The sequence below is a fragment of the Mixophyes fleayi genome, chromosome 6, assembly GCF_038048845.1.
Source record: "Mixophyes fleayi isolate aMixFle1 chromosome 6, aMixFle1.hap1, whole genome shotgun sequence".
Taxonomy (NCBI): Eukaryota; Metazoa; Chordata; class Amphibia; order Anura; family Limnodynastidae; genus Mixophyes; species Mixophyes fleayi.
In genome coordinates this window covers 205,775,501-205,799,083 of record NC_134407.1, presented here as the reverse complement: position 1 = coordinate 205,799,083, position 23,583 = coordinate 205,775,501, and the positions used below count along the sequence as shown (strand labels likewise).

General features: G+C 41.2%; 1 protein-coding gene across 5 annotated transcripts in view; it reads right to left on the bottom strand.

Annotated features, from left to right (window-relative positions):
• FOXK2 (forkhead box K2) overlaps window positions 1–12,435 on the bottom strand; it is a 52,857-nt gene extending 40,422 nt beyond the window's left edge. For all 5 annotated transcript variants that reach the window (XM_075178167.1, XM_075178168.1, XM_075178170.1 and 2 more), the window contains exon 1: window positions 12,011–12,435. In XM_075178167.1, coding sequence (XP_075034268.1) covers window positions 12,011–12,306 — 296 coding nt within the window. In that variant the 5' untranslated portion in view covers window positions 12,307–12,435. The remainder of the gene's footprint in view (window positions 1–12,010) is intronic.
• Between the last annotated feature and the right edge of the window lie 11,148 nt (window positions 12,436–23,583).

Genomic DNA, 23,583 nt, shown 5'->3' with positions numbered 1-23,583 from the left:
CCAAATTGTAAAGCACTACGTAATTTGCTGGCGCTATATAAATTGTTGATGATGAGGAGACCTGGACATTCAGACTGACCACCCAGATTACTGCTGGCTTAAAGAGAGTCAGAAAGCGACGCACAGGTCGACACCAACTTCCATCACGCAGTCAGCTCATCATTCTGGGGCAATAATATTGGCTGCAATCACAATCTTAAACAGTCATAGCTGTCAAATGCAATGTTGACCACACATCATCCTATCTGGCCGCTGAGTGCAAGCACCAGGAACACAGTCTTATTTGGTGAGATGGTTTACCAAATTGGACAAGATCCATCCATTCAGTACCTGGGCATTGTGGCTGAATCACTAACACCCAACACTGTGGCCACTATTAGCATTTGTGCAGGGTTGTTTTCCAACTGCATTTACCATTATGACCGATAATGACTTAATGAATTCACCCAAATCATTATCCAGGATTGGTCTCGCTATGGGATACACACAATAAGCAACTAGCCAATAACGCTGCTGCTATCACAGTGGGTGTGGCCAGACTAGGGAACGAAAGGATCCCTATGGGAAGACCGCTGTGAGGTCTGGGCAGGTTGTCTACAGCATAATTGTTATGAAGACTAAAATGAGAGTATTACTTTCAACAGGACAGAACATTTCCAGTTGCCCAATTATAAGTTACCTGGATGACAGTATTTACCACCTAGCCCGTTAATGTCCACTTTAAACAGAACGGCATAACACACAGACTAAATATATACCCACACAGGTGTGCATGTTTTATCAATATCTTACTCTAAAAAGGAGATCATCATCATCACCATTTATTTGTATAGCGCCACTAATTCCGCAGCGCTGTACAGAGATCTCACTCACTTCAGTCCCTGCCCCATTGGGGCTTACAGTCTAAATTCCCTAACACACACAGACTAGGGTCAATTTCTTAGCAGCCAATTAACCTATCAGTATGTTTTTGGACTGTGGGGGGAAACCAGAGCACCAGGAGGAAACCCACGCAAACACTGGGAGAACATACAAACTCCACACAGATAAGACCATGGTCGGGAATTGAACTCATGACCCCAGTGCTGTGAGGCAGAAGTGCTAACCACCTAGCCACCGTGCTGCCCACAGAGATACCGTGCTGTTTGAGCCACTTAAGTAAAATTACACATAACCCACAAACTCAACTGTGTTACCGATTATCAATAAGCCACCTCTTAATCTTGTGACTCCAAACTGCCCTTTGGCATAAATGACAACAAGGATGGGGGCTGTGGAATAAAAGACTACAGGGTTCTTAATTACTAAATGGAAGTCGTGTATCCGTGATTATGCCAAAAGATGATTTGGAAATCTATGCATTTTGTACTCAAAAATATTTAAGATGCTTTATCCAATCTCTATTGCTCAAGCAGTTTTATTGTACAATTCATGGCAGCTCACACTTTCAGTGAACAGAAATATGCAGACATTATAGGCTGTATTCACAGAACGTGAAAACGAACGACCGATAGATGAACGAGATCTTTCACGAAACGCTAGGTCTGAATATGCTGAAGGGACGTCCAACTGCTAACGGCAGACCGGCTGGCTTGTGGGAGGGGGTGGAAGGAGACCTTTGCAGCACAAAAACCACAAGCTTGCATAAAAGGCATGTAAACAGAACCTGACCCAGGGCTCTGCCGCCTACCTTATGGGAATAGAAAGCTACATACTAAAGTATGCTGCTTTACCCTGGTTAATGATCTCAGCAGAGAGGTCGTGGCTCTGGTTTCTCTGCAAACTTTATACCTTGTCAACCATTTCCAAAGAGATGTTTTCAGAGCTTTGAGGATACATCTGATTAAAAGGAAAGCGTCACGATTCAATGCAGCATGTTGTCATCTTTTCATAGAAACAGCTTAAATAGAACTTTCTGTAGCATTCATGCGAGTAAAATTATTTTAGGGATAACCTATAACCATATATTTTTAAAATATATTACAACTTTCTGTATTCTTCGTCTCAGAAGTCTGTTTAGCTTATATCGCCACAGAAATATAGAATCTATACCCAGGTAAGCTTTCATTTTATCTATTTAATAGTAATAAACCAATCTGCACAGAGACCACTGTTTTCTCTGAATATTCAAAAATGATCACTACGGGTATAAAGTGCTATGGTGTAATAAAACATATCCACTATAGTTATGGTACAGTTCCACTTCTGTTTACCATGGAGGACATACTGGAGACAGAATCACCCAAGCATTATGGGTACTACTGTTGGGTTTTACAAATAAGCTTTCATTATAATGGATCTCTCAAAAAACAGCAAACAAAACAGACAAAAAAAAAAACCCAACTATCAATAGGCCTGACTGGGTATGTATAACATTTTAAATAGGTAGGAAGTGCGAATATAAGGATTTTCCTTACTACTTTATATCATGTTACTTGCTCGTTTCTTTCCAGGAAACGCTTCTGTTTATTAATGTATATTATTGGACACTGGAGCTGCAGACAATTAGTGGAACATCTACAAGTATTTCTCTAAATACTTACAAATAAGCAGTGGTCCAAGTGTTATGATACACCCTACAGTATGACACACCGGCACTACTTATCACCATCGTCTGAAGCTGCACACATCTTCTGGAAGCAGGCAATAAGCTTGCAGAGCGGGTGAGCATGCGATTAGACGTAAAGGATCCTGTGGCCGAGTGTGTGTTACCGTGTTAAGCGTGATCAAGCATACAGGTAATGAGTTAGTCTGGAGGACACCTGGAATCTCGGGTATGTATGAAAGTTGCCGTGCAGGGTGTGACTTGTTGGTACAATCATAGGAGTGACAGGCACTAATTTTGAATTCTTTCTCCTAAACACTGGAAACACAATATCTGACCCAACTTGTGGGTCAGTTAAAAACTGTTCATTTCCCTGTATAGACAGACCGAAGCAGGGGGCAAGAGTGGAGGAGGGAGAGGCACGGGGGCAAGTACGGCAGAGAGAAGAAAGCAACTGGCACAAAGAAGAACAGGTGGGGAGTGAGAGGAGAGTTACCTGGGATAAAGAAGGGGGCACATGGAAGATGCAAACAAAAACAGGGGACACAACAGATTTAGGAATACAGGAGACATTAAGGAAAGGCGACATACACAGGAGAGGTGTATGGACACAGGAGAGGTGACATTATTTGGGTTTACCTATATACTTCAGTATGAACGTGTAATTTAGTACTTTATCCACTCTTACACCACAAACACCAAGAAACATGTTGCACTTATTGTGCAATCCATAGAAGGCTGCTGGTTTAGAAAAAGATTTATAGATTATAAAAAATGAAATACAAAAATACAATTGTAAGACTTATTACAAATCATAGACCTTGTGTAAAATAAATCAATAAGCCTGTACGGCTCCATCTGTTCCCTAGGAGACCTCAACGCTTCTGCTGTGCTGCAAAGTGATGCAAGAGACCTTCAATTTTCTTTTAAAAAAAACTGGAATTACCAGCAAAGTGATTGGTCAGAAAACATGCTATGTCATGCATATTATACGGCTCATTAATACACAGGGTTTAATATATAAACTTGTTTAATCAGACAGCGAACATGTGCTTCCTGAACGCTGTAATACAGACCCTCATCTTGTATGCTGTGTGTTTTAGGTGTAAACATCAGCTTCCATATAAGCACATGTAAGCTGCCTGCATCTTTATCTAAGAGGGAGCACAGAGGAGATTGCTTCTTTACAGCTCTGCACACTACTCACAGCTTCCTGTTGGCACTGATATGAATCACAGTGACTGACAAATAAGCTGTTATGTACAGGCCAGCTAAAAACAGCCTCAAACACAGACAAGGGTGATAAACGAAGCCTCTGATGTAAACAGGGCTCTTCACCCAAAATACATACATATATGTTTTCTGGACAACAAAGAAAGAGAAAAGCCTCCTAACGCTAGGAAACTGGATATGCTATAGGGCAGGGGTAGGCAACCTGCGGCTCTCCAGGTGTTGTGAAACTACAAGTCCCAGCATGCTTTGCCAGTAGATAACCAGCAGATAGGTGGCAAGGCATGCTGGGATTTGTAGTTTCACAACACCTGGAGAGCCGCAGGTTGCCTACCCCTGCTATAGGGTGAGCTTTATCACTTTAGCTTTTCCTCGAAGGCCTGAGCAGCTCTTTGCTCAGAGAATGATGCAGAAGTTCATCACTGCACATAGCCATATTTATACGAGACTCAATGCCTAGTCACAGATGTGTTATCAGTATTCCTTTCCTTTACCTGTATACTTATCAATTAATACAACAATTAGAAGAAGAAAAAAAAACATTTCTGCCATCATTGATTTTTTTTTTCTATTATTTACTCACAGTAAAAACATAATGGCAGCCTCAGGTCAACAAAAATAAATATTGTGGAACAGTGGAAAATATGCACATATTACTAGTAAATATAGGAATGGATGTATCTTAAATTATTTGTATAGTGTTTTCTGTCTTGAGCCTCATGTAACATCAGATAGTGCCCTTTTGCTGCGATAGGATCATTGGATCAAAGTTGTCTTAAAAATTCACAAGGTAACATACAGACCAAATCTCCCATCAGTGTTCAGATTAAATGAAATTTGTGTGGCCACCTGAATAATTGCTAGCTCTGGGATAATACAGCTATACGGTCCCTCAGGAACTGAGAAGATCTTGAAGAATTTGCATGCTTTTTATAAAACATGGCCAACCTGGACTCAATGTAACATGCCACCTGTAGACTTCTAGCTTTAGCTCACAGTTCTCAAGGTCAGAGGTAACACCCTCCCCACTTCCACCCCCTTTTATTCTCCCTTGTTTAAAATAGGGGGGGGGGGGGGGAAACAGCATTGAAATGGTTCCTACAATTTCCTTTTTTACTTATTACAGATCAGCATTTACTAGTGTTCTGGTTTTATAAACATATTGCACTTTCTTTGCATTCATCCTCTGTGTAGGATGTTCATATGTTTCCTGTTTGTAATGGTTCGATGCTGTTAATAGAAAGTTGATTAAAGATACAGTTACCACATTATCAGATGTTTAGCAATGTATTTACATACACAATACAGTGGAGTTCACCATCACTCACTTTGACTATTGGTGGCTGAAAGAGGCCGGCAACAATATCTTTAAAAGGACCCATACATGTAAACAGGAGGATGGCCAAAAATCACATGTTTAGCGATGCATGTCCTATGCGTTATACTAGCACAAGCTATAGTACTTGTGTGTTAACATATCAGAACTAGGGCACGCTGTGTTCCAGAATGATACATGCAATGATGGGAACGGACCATTGACTCTTATTCGTCCTATTTTCAATGCATTTGTGTGTGAAAAGTACAATAAGAACAGATAAGAGCGAATAAGCCTTAATAGTTTAAGTGGTAAATATATCTTCCCTTGCAATCCCACCTTCAATAAGCTCATTTCTGATAAGCTCCTGAAAATTTAACACACTATATAGATCATGTGAAGGTCATTATCAGCTTTTTTTTGCAAGCCAATTTGTATTGTAGGTTCATTATGCCGCATACTGCTTTGTACTGTCTGATTACAGGAAGGTCGAAGAGCAAATAAGATGGGGCATTCATTGTTTAATCTCTATATACTGGTTAAATCAGTGCGTGTCTGCAGCGTGCTTTCACACAACAGCAAAACATGATCTTATAAATCATTATACAAATCAGCAGAGAAAGAAATAGGTCACATGTACTGCAAACACATACAGCCTCTAGGAACAGTATGCATAGATTTCACCAAAAAAAACAGAAAGTTATACTTCAACGGGTAGGACGGCCTGCAAACATTACATTTTTTAATGCTGTCTTATGCTGGACAAAACATATAAAAGCACAACTAGCTTTTCTTCAGCCGTAAAGGGTGCCGCGGTTTTGCAAAGAGCTCTAAAGTTAAACAAAGATTCCACACAACACAACCAGAGGTTGAAGCCAACTGCCAACTTGTATGGTAATAAATAAGGGAGGTTAAATTTAAGAGCCCAGACTACCATCATCTTTACAAACTCATGCTATATTCAGGTAATAATGGAACAGAGAACATTTGAACAATTATTGGTAAGTCAGTCTAATGTGTACGAAAAGTTTTACCACTAAACCACAGAAAGTAAGACAAAACTGCAAGGAAATAACGTACCTTACGTTATGACTCATGTGTAACGTGAGTTTGTTTTCATAGCACAAATAAATGATGGCCAGCAAGCACTCTATGAAACCTGCAGAGCAGCCAAGGCAAGCTAAAGAAAGGGACACATACCTTCTACACAGAAGAGAGTGAGAATCAAACAGCGACTCGGCGGGCACCTTCCCAAGCGCGTCTTGACACAGTATTAGCAATTAAAATGATGTTCTCTCAGAACACATGAAAACTCTCTTATTAAATAAACCATTACTTACGTAGCATCTCACACACTAACATTAATCAGGGCACAGTAACAAGTGTTAAAATGATGCATTTATAAAAGAAGTGCATGTGGAAAGTAGGAGTAATTTGTCAACAAATTGGATGTATTGAATTTAAGTTTTACAGGGAGGTGCATTTAACACAAAAATCTTTCATTACCAGTATGAGAGCAGCATCAGATCAATGCTCTTAAAATGTGGATACTCAGACTGGCTGCGTGTTTCTTAGTACAAACTTGCCCATACACAGAAAATAAGAGGAGTTGGTTGAGCAGCAAAACTCTATGCTGCCATTAACGGTCTAACAACTTGATTGGCTAAAGGTTGTTGTTCTAACACCAACCACTTCATCCGTGAGTCAGTGTCTCCATAGTTTTGAAGAATGAACACAATGAGTGTTCTGAGCCTAGTTAAATGCGCCTAAAGTGTGTGTGTGTGTGTGTGTATGTATGTATGTATGTATGTATGTATGTATGTATGTATGTATGTATGTATGTATATTTGATTTTATCCATCATTGCAGGTGGTAACGTGATGTGTACAATCACAGCCAGGGCAATCCCATAAAAATGGCAATGACCTTTTTTTTTTTAAGCTAAATGTAATAAAATTCAAAAGAAAGAGGATCAAACAAACAAAATAAGCCTATGCTGAAGGCGATAACACTGCTAACGGAACAATTTATATAAAGATCCAAGTCAGTGACCTAGCATGAGGGGAATATACAGAAATAAGAAAGAGTGCTGTCATTTGTAATTTTTTATTTTATGAGAAGCAAAAATACAAAACAAAAAAAACTCAGCTGAATTCAGTTCACTCTTCTCTTCAGCAAGTTTTGTTCATGCAGTATTGGCACATACCTGTGGTATTTCAGATGCCTTTACCCTTGCAACTAAAAATGCAAATGGAAACAGACTCACCTTACCTAGTGTGAAAAATACATGCAAAAACAAAAAAAACGACGAACCCCCAACAGTGAGTAGTTTGGAAATAGAAAACTAGTTAAAAATACACATTATACCAATTACTAAAGCAACAAGCACCCAATATAAAGTGCTTTCGTGTAGAAAAAGGACACATGCAAATCAATATATAAATTGCAGGGAACAATTTACTTAAATATAGCCATGTGACATTCTAGCGCAGAGGTCGGCAGCCCCCGTCCACTTCTGTCTGGCGCGCCGGCGCTGAAGCAGATTTAGTGAAGCAGCCAATTGCGGCCGAAACGGAGCTTCTGCACATGGGCTGATTTGCTGAAGCAGCTCCCGGGTTTCTGAACGAAGACGTCTCTCCAAAAGGTAAGTAAGAGCAGCAAGTTGAGCACATCTAATTGGTACAATATGATTTGTGGGCACAGCTACGTGCCATGATATGAATTTGGGGCTCAACCATGTGGCATAATACAAAGTGGGGGCACTACTGTGTGGGATAACATGAACGTTTTTGCCATTACTATTAATATAATATTCGCAACTGGCACACCTATGCCTGACTAGATTTTAGCCGGCACACTGATAGAAAAAAGGTTGACAAACCCTGTTCTAGAGGATAATATACACAATCTTGAGGCCCTGAAGTCACTATATTAATTGTACCATTACAGTACTTTTTAGAATGCAATATTTGTGTTGCTGCCCATACTAATCTAGGAGAATCCACACAAATTTCACATAATTCATAAAATATTTATATGTATACTTTTGGTCGCAACAAAGGATGCCAAAAAAAGAAAAGAAAAACCTTCAAGCAAGCATCCAATAAATAACACTTCTAACTACACCACTGAGAAACTAGAACATGTGTTACAACATAAGCTGGGCTGCAGACCGGCCTGTGGGAGAGAAATGAGTTATGTGCAGGAAATGTGGGGTTTGTTAGCAGAGTTTACATTACAGAATGTAAACATTCAGCTCTAAAGAGAACGTGTGCAGCTTCGCTAACTGAACTGACTTATTAGCCCTCACGTCAGCCAGCTTTAGAAACAGTGTATACAATTACATTTTCCAGCTTAATCTGTGACGAAAATTGCATTGTGTCAGCACCTTCCCAAAATTGCAGCCAGCTCCATCCAGCATCCACCTGCTGGTTTAAGTCATGGGCACTAAAAGTGATCATTATATGGAGTTACTAAAGGATGTACACATATTCCTGTACTGATGGGCCAACGTGAGTGGCCAGATAGGACAGTGATCCTTGGGTCGAGCGCCAGAATAGGCCTCCGTGGCACATGCTACTTTTAGGCAACAGAACCACCACAAAAAAAATGGCTAAACATAAACAAAAACAACAAAAAACATACTACTAAAATTTTGATTTTCCTAAGCGTCTGCTCACTTCAAATTTTTACCTCAAAGTTAAAGCAGATTTTTCTTCAACGTCTAATCATTTCAGACAAATATTTAACAAAAAAGTTTCATTCTTTGTATTAAAATACTGAACAAATGTACATTTGAAAGAATTTAATATCTTTCATTAAACAAATTTAATAAAAAAAAAAAAACACATCTTTTTTGGTACAACATATGTATCAATAGTCTATTTCAGCACACACGGTATAATGCACACCAATGTCCTCAAATGCAATAATCCCTATAGCGCAATACAGCAGGTGACATTCGTAAAACATTCATGTATGCTGTCAGAAACCTAAACACAAGGCAAGAACAAACATGACACAATGATGTGTGAACTTCTAGATATACATAATAATATAACAGAGGCAGAACACAAAGCATCATGGGAGAGGAAATTGTAAACATTGACTACTATCCATCACCATGTGATGCAGTCAATGAATGCTTATGTTTTGGCGACGTGTGAACTTGTAGAGATCCGAAAAAATGCTTCACCAAGCTCAACCCCTAAGGATAAGCCCAAAAACAGCAATGCAGACATGATAAAACCAGAAACTTTTCCTCAAATTGTCAAGGACTTATGAAACAGACATGACAGGGCTTGTGTTAATGGCATAATACCCTCTATCTGCACAACTGCAAGGCCATAGATGTCTGACAGTTGAATGTTTACAGAAGATAGGGACATACAGATTAACAAGGAACACTAAACATCACAACAGAAGCAAAACAAATCCCATTTTGTATGGTTTGCTTCCTTCCTTCTATAGCGTCAGGTTACTCGATTTCTACACATATGAATAACTAGAAGCCACGTGTTTCTGAACTGGATAGACTCCTGAATGCCATTTACCTAGCACCAACACCAGCAGGAGTACCCCTACAGTGTAATCATTCCAGCAAAGCCCTTAATGGAAAGAACTGCCAATAAAACATTAACCTCTTGCTATGTCTAGTAAAAAATAATTAAACAATCCACCTCTCAAACACTGAAGACACTATCGATTCCATATACAATCAAATACATGCTAAGCAGTAGATTTTAAAAATTACCACCATACATTAAACTGAAAATTAATATTTATTAAGTACACGTTTTCAAATACATAATACATTTTCTTCTAGTCCCTGTTACCTATCAGACCCCTTCTCTATCTAGTTGTCTATACCGTTTCCTCACAACATCAACTCTTTCATTTTCCTCTACAGCCCCCTCCCCATTATAGCAACTTTGCATCAGCGGTTTCATTCTACAACCCAAGACAACAGTGTACACACTCCTCCATATTTATATACACTCCCAGACTAAACATTGTCTCCTATTCTATATCACCAGCTACCCCACAATCCTCACATTTACTATATAATCCCATTACAGTACACTCCTTCCCTCTCCTATTACATATAGACACTGATTCCCCCCCAGCCTACAGTATACTGCCACTGATTCCCCCCAGCCTACAGTATACTGCCACTGATTCCCCCAGCCTACAGTATACTGCCACTGATTCCCCCAGCCTACAGTATACTGCCACTGATTCCCCCCCAGCCTACAGTATACTGCCACTGATTCCCCCCCAGCCTACAGTATACTGCCACTGATTCCCCCCCAGCCTACAGTATACTGCCACTGATTCCCCCCAGCCTACAGTATACTGCCACTGATTCCCCCCAGCCTACAGTATACTGCCACTGATTCCCCCCAGCCTACAGTATACTGCCACTGATTGCCCCCAGCCTACAGTATACTGCCACTGATTGCCCCCAGCCTACAGTATACTGCCACTGATTGCCCCCAGCCTACAGTATACTGCCACTGATTGCCCCCAGCCTACAGTATACTGCCACTGATTGCCCCCAGCCTACAGTATACTGCCACTGATTGCCCCCAGCCTACAGTATACTGCCACTGATTACCCCCTCCTACAGTATACTGCCACTGATTACCCCCTCCTACAGTATACTGTCACTGATTACCCCCTCCTACAGTATACTGCCACTGATTCCCCCCATCCTACAGTATACTGCCACTGATTCCCCCCTCCTACAGTATACTGCCACTGATTCCCCCCCTCCTACAGTATAATGCCACTGATGTCCCCCCCTCCTACAGTATACTGCCACTGATGTCCCCCCCCTACAGTATACTGCCACTGATGTCCCGTCCCCCCCAACAGTATACTGCCACTGATGTCCCGTCCCCCCCTACAGTATACTGCCACTGATGTCCCGTCCCCCCTACAGTATACTGCCACTGATGTCCCGTCCCCCCCCCTACAGTATACTGCCACTGATGTCCCGTCCCCCCCCTACAGTATACTGCCACTGATGTCCCGTCCCCCCCCTACAGTATACTGCCACTGATGTCCCGTCCCCTCCTACAGTATACTGCCACTGATGTCCCGTCCCCTCCTACAGTATACTGCCACTGATCCCCCCTCCTACAGTATACTGTCACTGATCCCCCTCCTACAGTATACTGTCATTGATCCCCCCTCCTACAGTATACTGTCACTGATCCCCCCTCCTACAGTATACTGTCACTGATCCCCCCTCCTACAGTATACTGTCACTGATCCCCCCTCCTACAGTATACTGTCACTGATCCCCCCTCCTACAGTATACAGCCACTGATCCCCCCCCCATGTGCTCTCTCCTACAGTATACAGCCACTGATCCCCCCCATGTGCTCTCTCCTACAGTATACAGCCACTGATCTCCCCCCTCCTACAGTATACTGCAACTGATCTCCCCCCTCCTACAGTATACTGCCACTGATCTCCCCCCTCCTACAGTATACTGCCACTGATCCCCCATGTGCCCCCTCCCACAGTATACTGTCACTGACTGATTCCTCCTATGCTGTCTATATGACCCTGTACAGTACACCCCTTCCCCCCCTACATCATACTGTCAATCCCCCATGTGCCCCGTCCTACAGTATACTGACAACCCCCCCATGTGCCCCCTCTTACAGTATACTGACAACCCCCCCCCATGTGCCCCCTCTTACAGTATACTGACAACCCCCCCCCCATGTGCCCCCTCTTACAGTATACTGACAACCCCCCCCCCATGTGCCCCCTCTTACAGTATACTGACAATTCCCCCCCCCCTCCCATGTGCCCCCTCCCTCAGCTGTCCGCCCTCCTGTCATCGGCTCCCCTCCCCCTCTGCTTACATACAGCACGAGTGTCACGTCCCCCTCCCCTGTACTCACACTCGGGGGAGCTGTAGCGGGGGAGCCCCCCTCCTCTGAAACACGCCGTCCACGAAGACCCCGTTCTTGCCCAGACAGCGGAGGTAGAACTCTCCCCCGCCCTCCTCATCCCCGGCGGTGAAGATCTCCAGGTGGCGGCGGGAGATGAAGCTGGAGTGACCCATGCTCACGTCCACCGAGCCCTGCGACGAGTTGCGGCCTATGGTCACCGATCGCTTCTTCATCAGGTACTCAAACTCGCGGCCCTCCAGCCGGGCCACCACCGACACCCCGCCGCTCATCACCACCGCCGCCATCTTATCTGCACACGGGGAGGTGGAAGGACGGACGCAACGCCCGGGGCGGGTGACGGGAGCTCCGGGGACCGGCGGCGGCGGCCAGCGAGAGAAAAGGAAAGGGGGAGGCGCAGCCTACCCTGAAGCGCACGCAGCCGACGGGCGGCAGCCAATAGGAGGAGCCGTCTGGGGGGGGAGACGTCACTGATAGCGGCTGAGGGCGTGGCGGTTCGGTTGAGACCTGTGGAGACTGGGAAGAGGTCATTGCAGGGCGGGACTTAGCGTTAGGTTGAGGCGTGCTGAGCAGCCGTTAATGACAGCGGTGGGTGGAGCTAAGGCGGTTAGGTTGTAGCGGGGACAGGAGGTTTGGTTGTAGAGGAGAGCGGCCTGGGCCTGCAATGTGGATAGGAGGGGTTTGTTCTGTGCAGAGCGTGGCCGGCCCGCGCTCACAGCACCAACGGTCACAACAACAACAACAAACTGCTCACCGTGTGACAGTGACACAGCCTGTCCCCTATACACGGTGATACCGGGACACACAGCCTGTCCCCCCCCCCACACAGTGATACTGGGACACACAGCCTCAGAAATATAGTTTGACCATAGATATCCATCCGAAATACAATGAGACCATATGTATCCCTCAGAAATACAATGAAGCCATATGTATCCCTCACAAATACAGTTATACAATATATATATATACCTCAGAAATACAGTGAGACCATATGTATCCCTCAGAAATACAATAAGACCATATGTATCCCTCATAAATACAGTTATACAATATATATACCTCAGAAATACAGCTAAATAAGGATGTTTTCATAGAAATACAGTGAGACCATATGTATCCCTCATAAATACAGTTATACCATATATATACCTCAGAAATACAGTGAGACCATATGTATCCCTCATAAATACAGTTAGACCATATATACCTCAGAAATACAGCTAAATAAGGATGTTTTCATAGAAATACAGTGAGACCATATGTATCCCTCAGAAATACAGTTAGACCATATATACCTCAGAAATACAATAAGACCATATGTATCCCTCATAAATACAGTTATACAATATATATACATCAGAAATACAGCTAAATAAGGATGTTTTCATAGAAATACAATAAGACCATATGTATCCCTCATAAATACAGTTATACCATATATATACCTCAGAAATACAGTGAGACCATATGTATCCCTCATAAATACAGTCAGACCATATATATCTCTCAGAAATACAATGAGACCATATGTATCTCTTAGAATTACAGCTAAATAAGAATATTTTCCATAGAAATATAGTGAAACAATAGATATCCATCACAAGTATAGTGAGACCATATATATCCCTCATAGATACAGCTAAATAAGAACATTTTACATGTAAATACAATGAAATAATGAATTTTTTACTCAGAAATACTGGTAAAAAAGAAAATTTCCCCAAGAAATAAAATGCCAAAATATCGTCTGATAAATACAGTGAAATTGTAAAAATATAACCAAGACCTCCAGAACCCCCCCTCAAAATGTAGTTAAATAATAAAATATTCCTATTATTTGGGATATTTCACACAGCCTATAGTAGGAAAATGTCCTTTAATATGTCACAGTGAAATATGTCTGTAATGACTATTTATTATTAACATTTATTTATATAATGCCAACATACTCTGCATGGTTTATAATTTGGAACAAACACATTAACGGAACAAAACTGGGTGTTAACAGACAGTCGGCCTTGCTCGCAGCGCTTACAAACTATTAATGTCTGTATCTATCAGCTTAGGACATAATATGTACTGTAAAACCTTGCAAAACTTATGATAAAGACTTCCCCTACATATGTATGTATATAAAAAAAAATATAATTGCAATGGTTATTGAATCACAAACCACCTTAATTACAATGTATCACCAAGTCATCATCAGATTGCTGGTTATGTGGCTGGATCGGTTATGCCAGAACTACTAGCAATACAATTGGAGCGTGATAGATCCAATTTAATGTAGTAAGAATAATGTCGCACAAGAGCCAGTCTAAGGCTCGGTACACACTACAGGTTTTTCGGCCAAGTATTGGGCCAATCACCCGATAAACGACTGTTCGGACAGATATTGCATTAGTGTGTACTTACTCGATGAATAAGAGGCGTTCCAAAGTAACGATCGTCGTTTCATTAGATTGCTCGTCCTGTTGAAAAGTCTCGTTCCAACCGCCTTCCTATCATGCAGTGTGTGTGCACTCACAATCACAATCTCCGTAGAGTTTACAGAGTTACAATCTTTTTTAGCCGATGCCGGCAGTGAACCTTTACTGCTGTCCCGGTGAATAAATGTAGAGAGTGCTGTAGGTGGAATATTTGGTCTGTTCCTTCTGAGACTGAATATTTTGTTTCAGAGTTACAGAAGGTAACAAAATTTATAATGACATTGTGGAAAAGTCAAAGTTTATTTAATTGGTTAATAAGTGGGACAGGAATGAGTGAATATTTTTCTGTTATTCTCTAAACGATTACAAGGCCAAAGGAAGAGCACAGATGTGAAGATAAATTGTGTATGGTGTGTACACATGAATAGGCAGACTGATTGGAACTTCAGTCGATAGTCGTTAGTGATAAAAAATTGGTCGAAAGTTTTTGTAGTGTGTACCTAGCCGAACACTGCCCTATTGCAAAATACATCCAGTACCCAAGCCACATTATTGCTGTCCTAACAGTGAATTGTAGAAAATAGGCTATCCAGTGCTAATTAATATTATACAAAATGGTCTACATATGAAAGTCCTTCATAGTCGATGAAGTCTATAACAAGCTAAAAGTCTAGGTAACCAAAGTCAAAACACCTTTGTACAAGTTTAATGAACAATATTGGTGTCATGCCTGCATCATAAGTAAAGTGTGAATATTCATTTAGGTTACTGTAAAATACACAATGGGGGGGGGGGGGGGTCGTTTACATAAGTGTGTAAATGTGGTCCCACAGAACAAATGCCATTTTGCACATGTTGTTGCGCTTTAAAATGTGAAGCACATAGATAATTTGGAATATAACAAAAGCATCCCACAAAATGACTTGTTTTTTTTATAGGTGCTCTTCAGGTGGCAGTCATTGCACTTTCAACTGGTTTCCTCTTGCCTCAAGAAAGCATAATTGTTGCAAGAACGCACATTTCTATGCGAACAAATGCACAAGTAATAAATTTACAATAATGACACATAATAAAGCCATACTTGCAAACTCTCCCGGAATGTCCGGGAGACTCCCACATTTCGCGAGAGTCTCCCGGACTCCCGGGAGAGTGTGGCAATCTCCCTGATCTGCCCACTTCCTAGTGAAGTGGGCAGAATTCGGTTCAAACGCTGCGAATAACCGGGAATAGTGGCGTTGGGCCAAAAATGGTGCGATTTCCGGAGCGCCGCCCCCCGCACGCCCACCTCCTCCCGGCAGCTCCCGCAAGCCAAATGTTGGCAAGTATGAATAAAGCCAATGTCTCCTCACTCACAGAATTCATTTAATACATAAATTAGCCTCAATTGACCAGTATTTTAGGAGAAAAATGTCAACATAATTACTGAAACCGATGTAGATAAAATGGCTTTAATATGGATTTTGAAGTCCCATTATTACACTTTCCATTGTGCACATTTTATTTGGTTCCATAATCCTGCAAATAAAGATGCAGAGTAATTACATAGGTTCAGTTTCCAAAACAAGTTATGTATGCAGTGGACAAAGTTGAAATTTAGAAGTGAAGGTATGAAAAATGTAATGGGAATGTAAGTGATTGGAATGTGATAGTGTTACAATGAATGCAGTAGGAGAATATGGCATACCACCGTATATACCCCCACTTCCACCACTGTGTATGCATAAGATCATTTGTAAGTTTATTACCTCTGCTGTTTTCAAATGTCTAGTAATATTACAGCTTTAAGGGCTGGTGGGTTCAGTCGTGACAATATTTGGCACAAAAAGAGGTGTGGTTTTATGATTTAGAGGCAGAGCATTGTCATTTGTAAGCAAGGTATAGATGGATGTAATTGAATTCCAGTCAGTTTGTATGATATAGACTGCACTTGTGGTTATAGTGATACAGTTGCAGGTACAGCAGGCTGCACATTATTATAGTGTTTTACCAAAACTGTTTCTTACAATTCTAACAGAGCTTTGTACTTTAACATCTTATTTTTAATGATAATGTCAGATCATTTTCTTTCTTTAATACATGATGAAAGCTGGGGTGTGAATCTCTGTGTTGTTAAGGGTCAGCCGGTAGTGCAAACAGTGTCCAAGCACCATAACATAAATGATTGTTTAAATTAATTTCTGTGACTGGACAAGTGAAACATGTAGATAGATAGATAGCTGTAGCTAAGCTAATTACATAGTCAGCGATATTGGGCAATTGGTAATGTTGGTTAATTTGTCCAGACAATGACACATATCATACTGTGTGTGGGGGTAATCTTCCGACTGTACCTCTAAGCCCGGAATGTATTGTGAAATAGATCTGGCAGCTTGGCCTATGCACCTACGTGTGGTGCCAAACTGAAAAATGGTCCCGTTGGTTGACTCTTGGGTCTGAAGTCAAGATCATGCCATATGTATCCAACTATAGATAGATAGTGGTGGATCAGAAGAGACATACATGTTGTGCATGCTCTGAAACTAGTGATAGTCTGTTGCTGCCTGCTAGCATTGAACACTTCCCCAGCTAGACTCCGCTATCCAGATGTTTGGAGGGCTGGTAGTTTATTTACAGGAGAGGTGAGAGAGGGGACTCTCTGAATCTGGTTCTGCTAACGATGTGCTAAAAAGTAAAGTAAAAGTAGGAGAGGCTGACTAGCAGGAATGACCTCTGATCTATACACGTCATCCTTTCTTTAAAGCTGTTAGTACGGAAGACCTGCAGGCTTTGAAACATCTTGTATATTAAACTCTTGTCATCCCTTGGGTAGGTCAAATATCCAGCATCACATTTTATGTAAACAGTGATGTTTGTGTCCTCAGGGCCGGATTAAGATGCAGGGGTTCCTATGTCAAATAACTGAGGGTCCCAGCCACTAAAACTTCATTGTCGAAATTATACGAGATGTTACGAGTTTTTTTAAAGTAGAACTAAATTAATGGCTCTTTACAAAGTATAATGTAATATCATAGGCACACCGAGGGGTGGGGGGGGGGGGGGTGGCCTAATGCCTGGAAACCCCCCTCCAAGTCTGGGGCACTGTATAATTGAGATTGCTGAACCCTGTTCACAAGGCTCTGCTTGAAAAGGGAGAGCTGTGTGCACCTAACAGTAATACACACAGTATTGCCCATGTATATTATGGGGATAGGAAGAGTTGGAGAGCAGCCAAGAACTGTCTAAAATTATAGCCACGCCCCCATGCATGCTGGTCACGCCCACTGGTGGCGTGGTATGGAAACCCCCCTTTTACAAATCCTGCGTTTGCCCCTGAATATATCAAGTACCTTGTATAGTTCACACAACAACACAACACGTACATCTAAACTTTTAAGACCCCATGGGGTCCTAGGCAAAATACTGGCTTGGGCTCTATTGTTCCACCCTGGTTTGTTAAGAAACCCAAAACACATAAAAACAGATTAGAGTAATCTTAGCTCCTCAGTAATAAAACAACCCAGAACATAAAAATTGATTAGGGTGATCCAGGCCTCTGTGCCCACTGATCCGGCTATAATTAGAAACTAAAGTGTGCTTTTGAACTTTCCAGGGGCAAGTATTTCACTGACATCCTTAAAATTTAGTTCATGCAATATATCATGTTGAATAGTCATTAACGTGCATCATGATCATCTGCCTCTTTGAAAAAGACCGATCTCCACCATAGCTGGACATCATGTACATTCTTCAAAGAATTTAAATAGAGGTCTGTCCCCTGTTATAGAACTAAATTGTTAGTGTAGGTGCCCATCGCACGAGGACACCTTGTTGTGGTAGATAGGCATCCACAATTTGATCAAAATTAAGAACTTTATGTTACAGCTCCTATCACACAAATGTTTCTTATTGTGATAAGCATGTCTAAGGCATGTTGCTACAATCTTGTCCTGCATTTTGTAAATTCAGTAACAATTTTTTGTGCGTGAACTAAATCCCCCCCCTATTTACTATTTGGAAATGTTGCTTTTAAATTTTTTTCAAGAAGTATTCTTTGGAAGAACTGTATTGTCATGTGCTTTCAAAGGGTTACATATTGACACTGACATTGATAAATAGCAGGAAAGTGAAGTTGACCAAAAGAATAAGTCTAATTATAGCTATGTATTGTAATCAATTGCTATACCTATTCTATTGACAATGCATCATAATTGTAGGCATCTATATTAAAATAAAATGTAGCTTAGAAATTTGTACACCTCGCCATCTAGTGGTAGACAGATCAAAATGCAGCTCCAATGTGCACCATTATTTACACTAATTAGACGTTTTGGGACTCACTTAGATTTATTATTATTATTATTACCATTTATTTATATAGCGCCACTAATTCCGCAGCACTGTACAGAGAACTCACTCACATCAATCCCTGCCCCATTGGGGCTTACAGTCTAACTTCCCTAACATACACACACACACACACACAGACAGACAGACTAGGGCCAATTTTGTTAGCAGCTAATTAACCTACCAGTATGTTTTTGGAGTGTGGGAGGAAACCGGAGCACCCGGAGGAAACCCACGCAAACACGGGAAGAACATACAAACTCCACACAGATAAGGCCATGGTTGGGAATTGAACTCATGACCCCAGTGCTGTAAGGCAGAAGTGCTAACCACTTAGCCACCTTGCAAACTGAACATACAGAAGAAAGGATGCAAGCAAAAATAAAGCATACTTAAGTGTATATGTTAAGCTGGACAATCTCAAGATGCATCCAGCTCAAAAACATATCTGCCAGACACAGTGCACGTGTATGTATACTTACGTTCCGTGATAGCATAGAGATGTGGCCTAGCAGTGTTAGTAGCAAATGCTAACTTTGCATTACCCAATTTGTACACAATATAATAATGTGAGGCTGTCCTCAAATTCTGCTGTCAGCAAGCGCTCAATGGACAACACGCTGCTCCGTAGCAGTAGATATGGCTTTGAACACATAGGGTCCGCTGGATCGCTGTAACGTAAATAATATATTACATTTATCTATACAAAACTACGTTTTATGTAATTAGTTTTTAGGCATGTAAAACATGGTATAGTCTAAACGTAGCACAAGAGGCATCAAATTCAAACAAAATGACTGCCTTCAATTATTATTTTTTTTAATAACTGCGCACAAGACTGTAAGCAGGGAGTTCTGTTTGTCCTCACGCTGTGTGTTTTCAGTTTGCGTGATACTGAAATGCAAGAAAGTGTTTATATGTTTAGGCGTCTGAGGCATGTTTACACTCATAGCACCTGCTTTGTACATTGTAAAGTCAACAAGGAATTTTAAAAGCAATTTCCCTAGCCCTACCCATTTAAAGTTACAGGAAGTGTAAATTAAGAAAGGGGAGAAGTCATGTGACAGGGGGTAGAAGGGGGCGTGGTGACGTTGTCCCAGTAGCCCCGCCCCCACTATAAAGTGCCGAAATTCGCAGCATTGAATAGCGGGGGAGGGGCTTGATGATGCTATTAAGCCCCGCCTGACATTCAATGCCGTGAATTTCAGCGAATCCGGGAGGGTTGCTTACTCTTCCTGGAGTCCCCCGAAATTCGGTAGCCTCCCGGGAATTCCAGGAGAGTAGGTAAGTCTGTAGTAGACCAGTCATGCGTGTATTTAAAGGTTACTTGAGGCAGATTTGTTTTTGTCTGCAATAAAGATTGATATTACAGAAAGGTGGCTACCTATTACAGTTAGGGACATTTATAGAAAGAAAGCATTGGCAATGAAAAAAGTTGACAAATGTCAAAATGTGCAATGACAATACTCTGTGACTTTTCCAGCACATTTTAGATCCTGGTAGAACATGTTTCTGTTTTAGTCACAGCATAGTTAAACAGCAAGTAAAACCACTATTTCACATTAAAGCTGCAGCCCCCCCGTGAAATGTTTTTATTTTGTAGATATCAGGGTACCCTCACTTTGGAAGCAGTAGAAACCAATGTGTGACAGACATATAATTGGTCCAAACAGAGATATTTTGCAGAGTGAGCACATGAAGCTGAAGCTAATATTCATTTTCCCGGTTATAGGCGAATGGAAAAATGAATATTATCTTCAGTTTCATGTATAATGTAATAACACCGTTAATATTTATTAACCTTATTTAACGTTGCGATGAGGCTTACTGTGACACTTTTTTGGCTGATCTCATTCTAACATCATTACAAATTATACATCTTTCCAAGAAGACTTTGCATTTTCAGAAAATACCATTAGTTTGCTTATACCCCCTGACATGGCAAAGTGAATGTACCCAAAATGAGCAACAAAAAAAAAAAGCAATAACTAAAAAAACTAAAAGTGTATGTATTTTTTTCTAAACACCTCTAATAAATACTTAGTGGTTCTTGCTTTGACATCAAGTCACTTGTCCAAAACAGCAAAATGCAAGCGTCTACACTTAAGTTTTCACATTATGGGGTATATTTAATAAACTGCGGGTTTGAAAAAGTGAAGATGTTGCCTATAGCAACCAATCAGATACTAGCTATCATTTGTTGAGTACATTCAACAAAATGACAGCTAGAATCTGATTGGTTGCTATAGGCAACATCTCCACTTTTTCAAACCTGCAGTTTAGTAAATCTAGCCCTAAAGCACTTGATGAAGCATTTTGTTCTCTCTTACTAATTTGCACAGTCATGATTCAAATGCATAATATGTGTAAGAATAATATGGGTAGCCCAACAAGATAGTAGTATTTTGAAAACTAGACAACCTGCATCATGAAATGAGGGCACCCCTCAGTTTATTAAAGCCAGGATGGGCGAGATATGGGCATTATACCCCACCATCTCTAGACTTATTATTACTTTCTGTAGCGTACAGTGTTATTGTCTGGTGATCACCAGACAATAGCTATTAAGGGGCATGTCATTTGAAAGAGGAGACTATGTTCTTTCAAATGAGGTGTCCCAATAGTTTCACGGTGCAAAGATAGGGAAGTTCTGGGCATTACAACACCCCACCCTCAGCCTGGCCACCTTAATGTTTTCTGTATCGTTGGGTGCTTGCCTGGTGATCATCAAACAATAACTACTAAGGGTCCTTATAATATTTCAATCAAGGGCATCCCTGAGTCTGTAGGTGCCAGGATGGGGGATAGCGGGCACTTTTAGTGCCCTCCCACATCCCCTGACTCTTCAGATTGTTTTGAAGTGTTGCGGCCGAGCGCCTCACGGTCTGTGGTGGCAGCACAATGACACGAACATACCCCCTGCCCCCACCAGGAAGACACAAGTTCCCTCATTTCTTAGCACTGAAGGGGTTAGTACCACCATACCTGCCAACATTTGAATTTTATTATTTTTTACATGACTCAGAAACCGAGGGCGTGGTTGCACCACACATCACTCTGTAGGCGTGTCACAAGCCTGGGGAGGAGGGGTGAGACTAGCACTTTTGAAGCACTAGATTTCCCGCAACTACCCTACGTTCCCCTATAAACACCATTGCATTGCCACGCGCACCAGTGAGCGGGACACATCTTCCAACAATCCGGGCAGCTGGGATAAAAGTCCTGTATGGATCTGGGGCTGTCCCACCTACATTGTGATAGTTGGGTATTATGTATTACTGAGCTAAATAATATAGATGAAAAAACTCTAGGGTTTATAATTAATAAATTTATACACCATTCTACATAGTAACATAGTTGATGAGGTTGAAAAAAGACACCAGTCCATTAAGTGCAACCTATTTTGGATTTCCCGCGATCCTGCACTTATATTTGAAATTGATCCAGAGTAAACAACCGCCAATCTGTTTCAATTATGAAAATCCCCCAGACTCAATATTGCAGTCCTATTTTTACCCTATATCCACTACTATCCTTCATTTTAATTAACAGTTGTATCCCTGGATACACTTTTCCGGTAAAAATTTGTCTAACCCTTTCTTAAACATATCTATTGAATCTGCCATCACAACCTTCCCTGACAATGAATTCCATATCTTGACTGCCCTTACTGTAAAGAACCCCTTCCTTTGCTGGTTGTGAAACTTCCTCTCTAACCTTAGGGGGTGACCGTGTGTCCTGTGTATGTCCTTGGGGTAAAAAGTTCCCATGAAAGTTCTCTGTATTGACCCTTAATGTATTTGTACATAGTAATCATATCTTTCCTTAGACGCCTCTTTTCTAAAGTAAAAATGACTAAACCGGCTAATCTTTCCTCATAACTTAATGACTCCATATCCTTTATCAATTTTGTCGCCCTTCTCTGAAACCTTTCTAGTTCCAAATTATCTTTTTTTATAGAGTGGTGCCCAGAACTGTACTGCATATTCAAGATGAGGTCTTACCAACCATTTATACTTCCCTTGCATCTATGCCCCTATTCTCTCAAGCCTCTGTGAGTGACAGCTTAGCAGACTTGTTTTTCAGGAATGCACTATGTGGATTGTTTCATACACTGGGGACCAGTGATGTCACAGTAATTGGAATGACTGCGGTCTCAGCTTTTAGACCTGCATCTGAACAATGTGTTTTTGCCTCTTGGTTCATAAATAAAATTTTCAATTTGGGATTTACCGGTCCTTCACATCAAACATGCATACTTGCAACCATTTTTACAGTTTTTAGTGAGTTTTTTATTTATAGTGCTGCAAATTAATGTTGGTGGTCCAAATTTAAAAAAATAACAAATAGCATAGAACAGGACCTTATGCGTAGAGTAGATTAAAGGAGAGATATGCAGTAATAATCCGTAAATGTTCTATTTTTGGACCTCTCCTCCGTGGGGATGGGGTGTGATTACTAGATTTGCGCTATCATGGCACAGCCCCACTGCTGCACAGCAACATGATTCATTATCAGCCAATGTCAGGGATTGAGATCCGGCAATCAGCCACATACGTCAAAGGTTTTAAAATTCGTCCTTCCTAGTCCTATATTAATTGAAATTATTACTATTTAGTTCCCAACTCATGTATGAAGAGTATTTAACATCAGTTAATCAATCGGGTTATTTAAGCCAGAACTAAGTGAGAAGTAATGAGGCAGAACAATGTTTGTTTTTTTAACAGGTGAAATAGATCTTGTTGGAATCTGTGGTTGTGAGCCCACTGTCAGTAACATTGTCACAAGTAGTCGCATTTCACCATATCT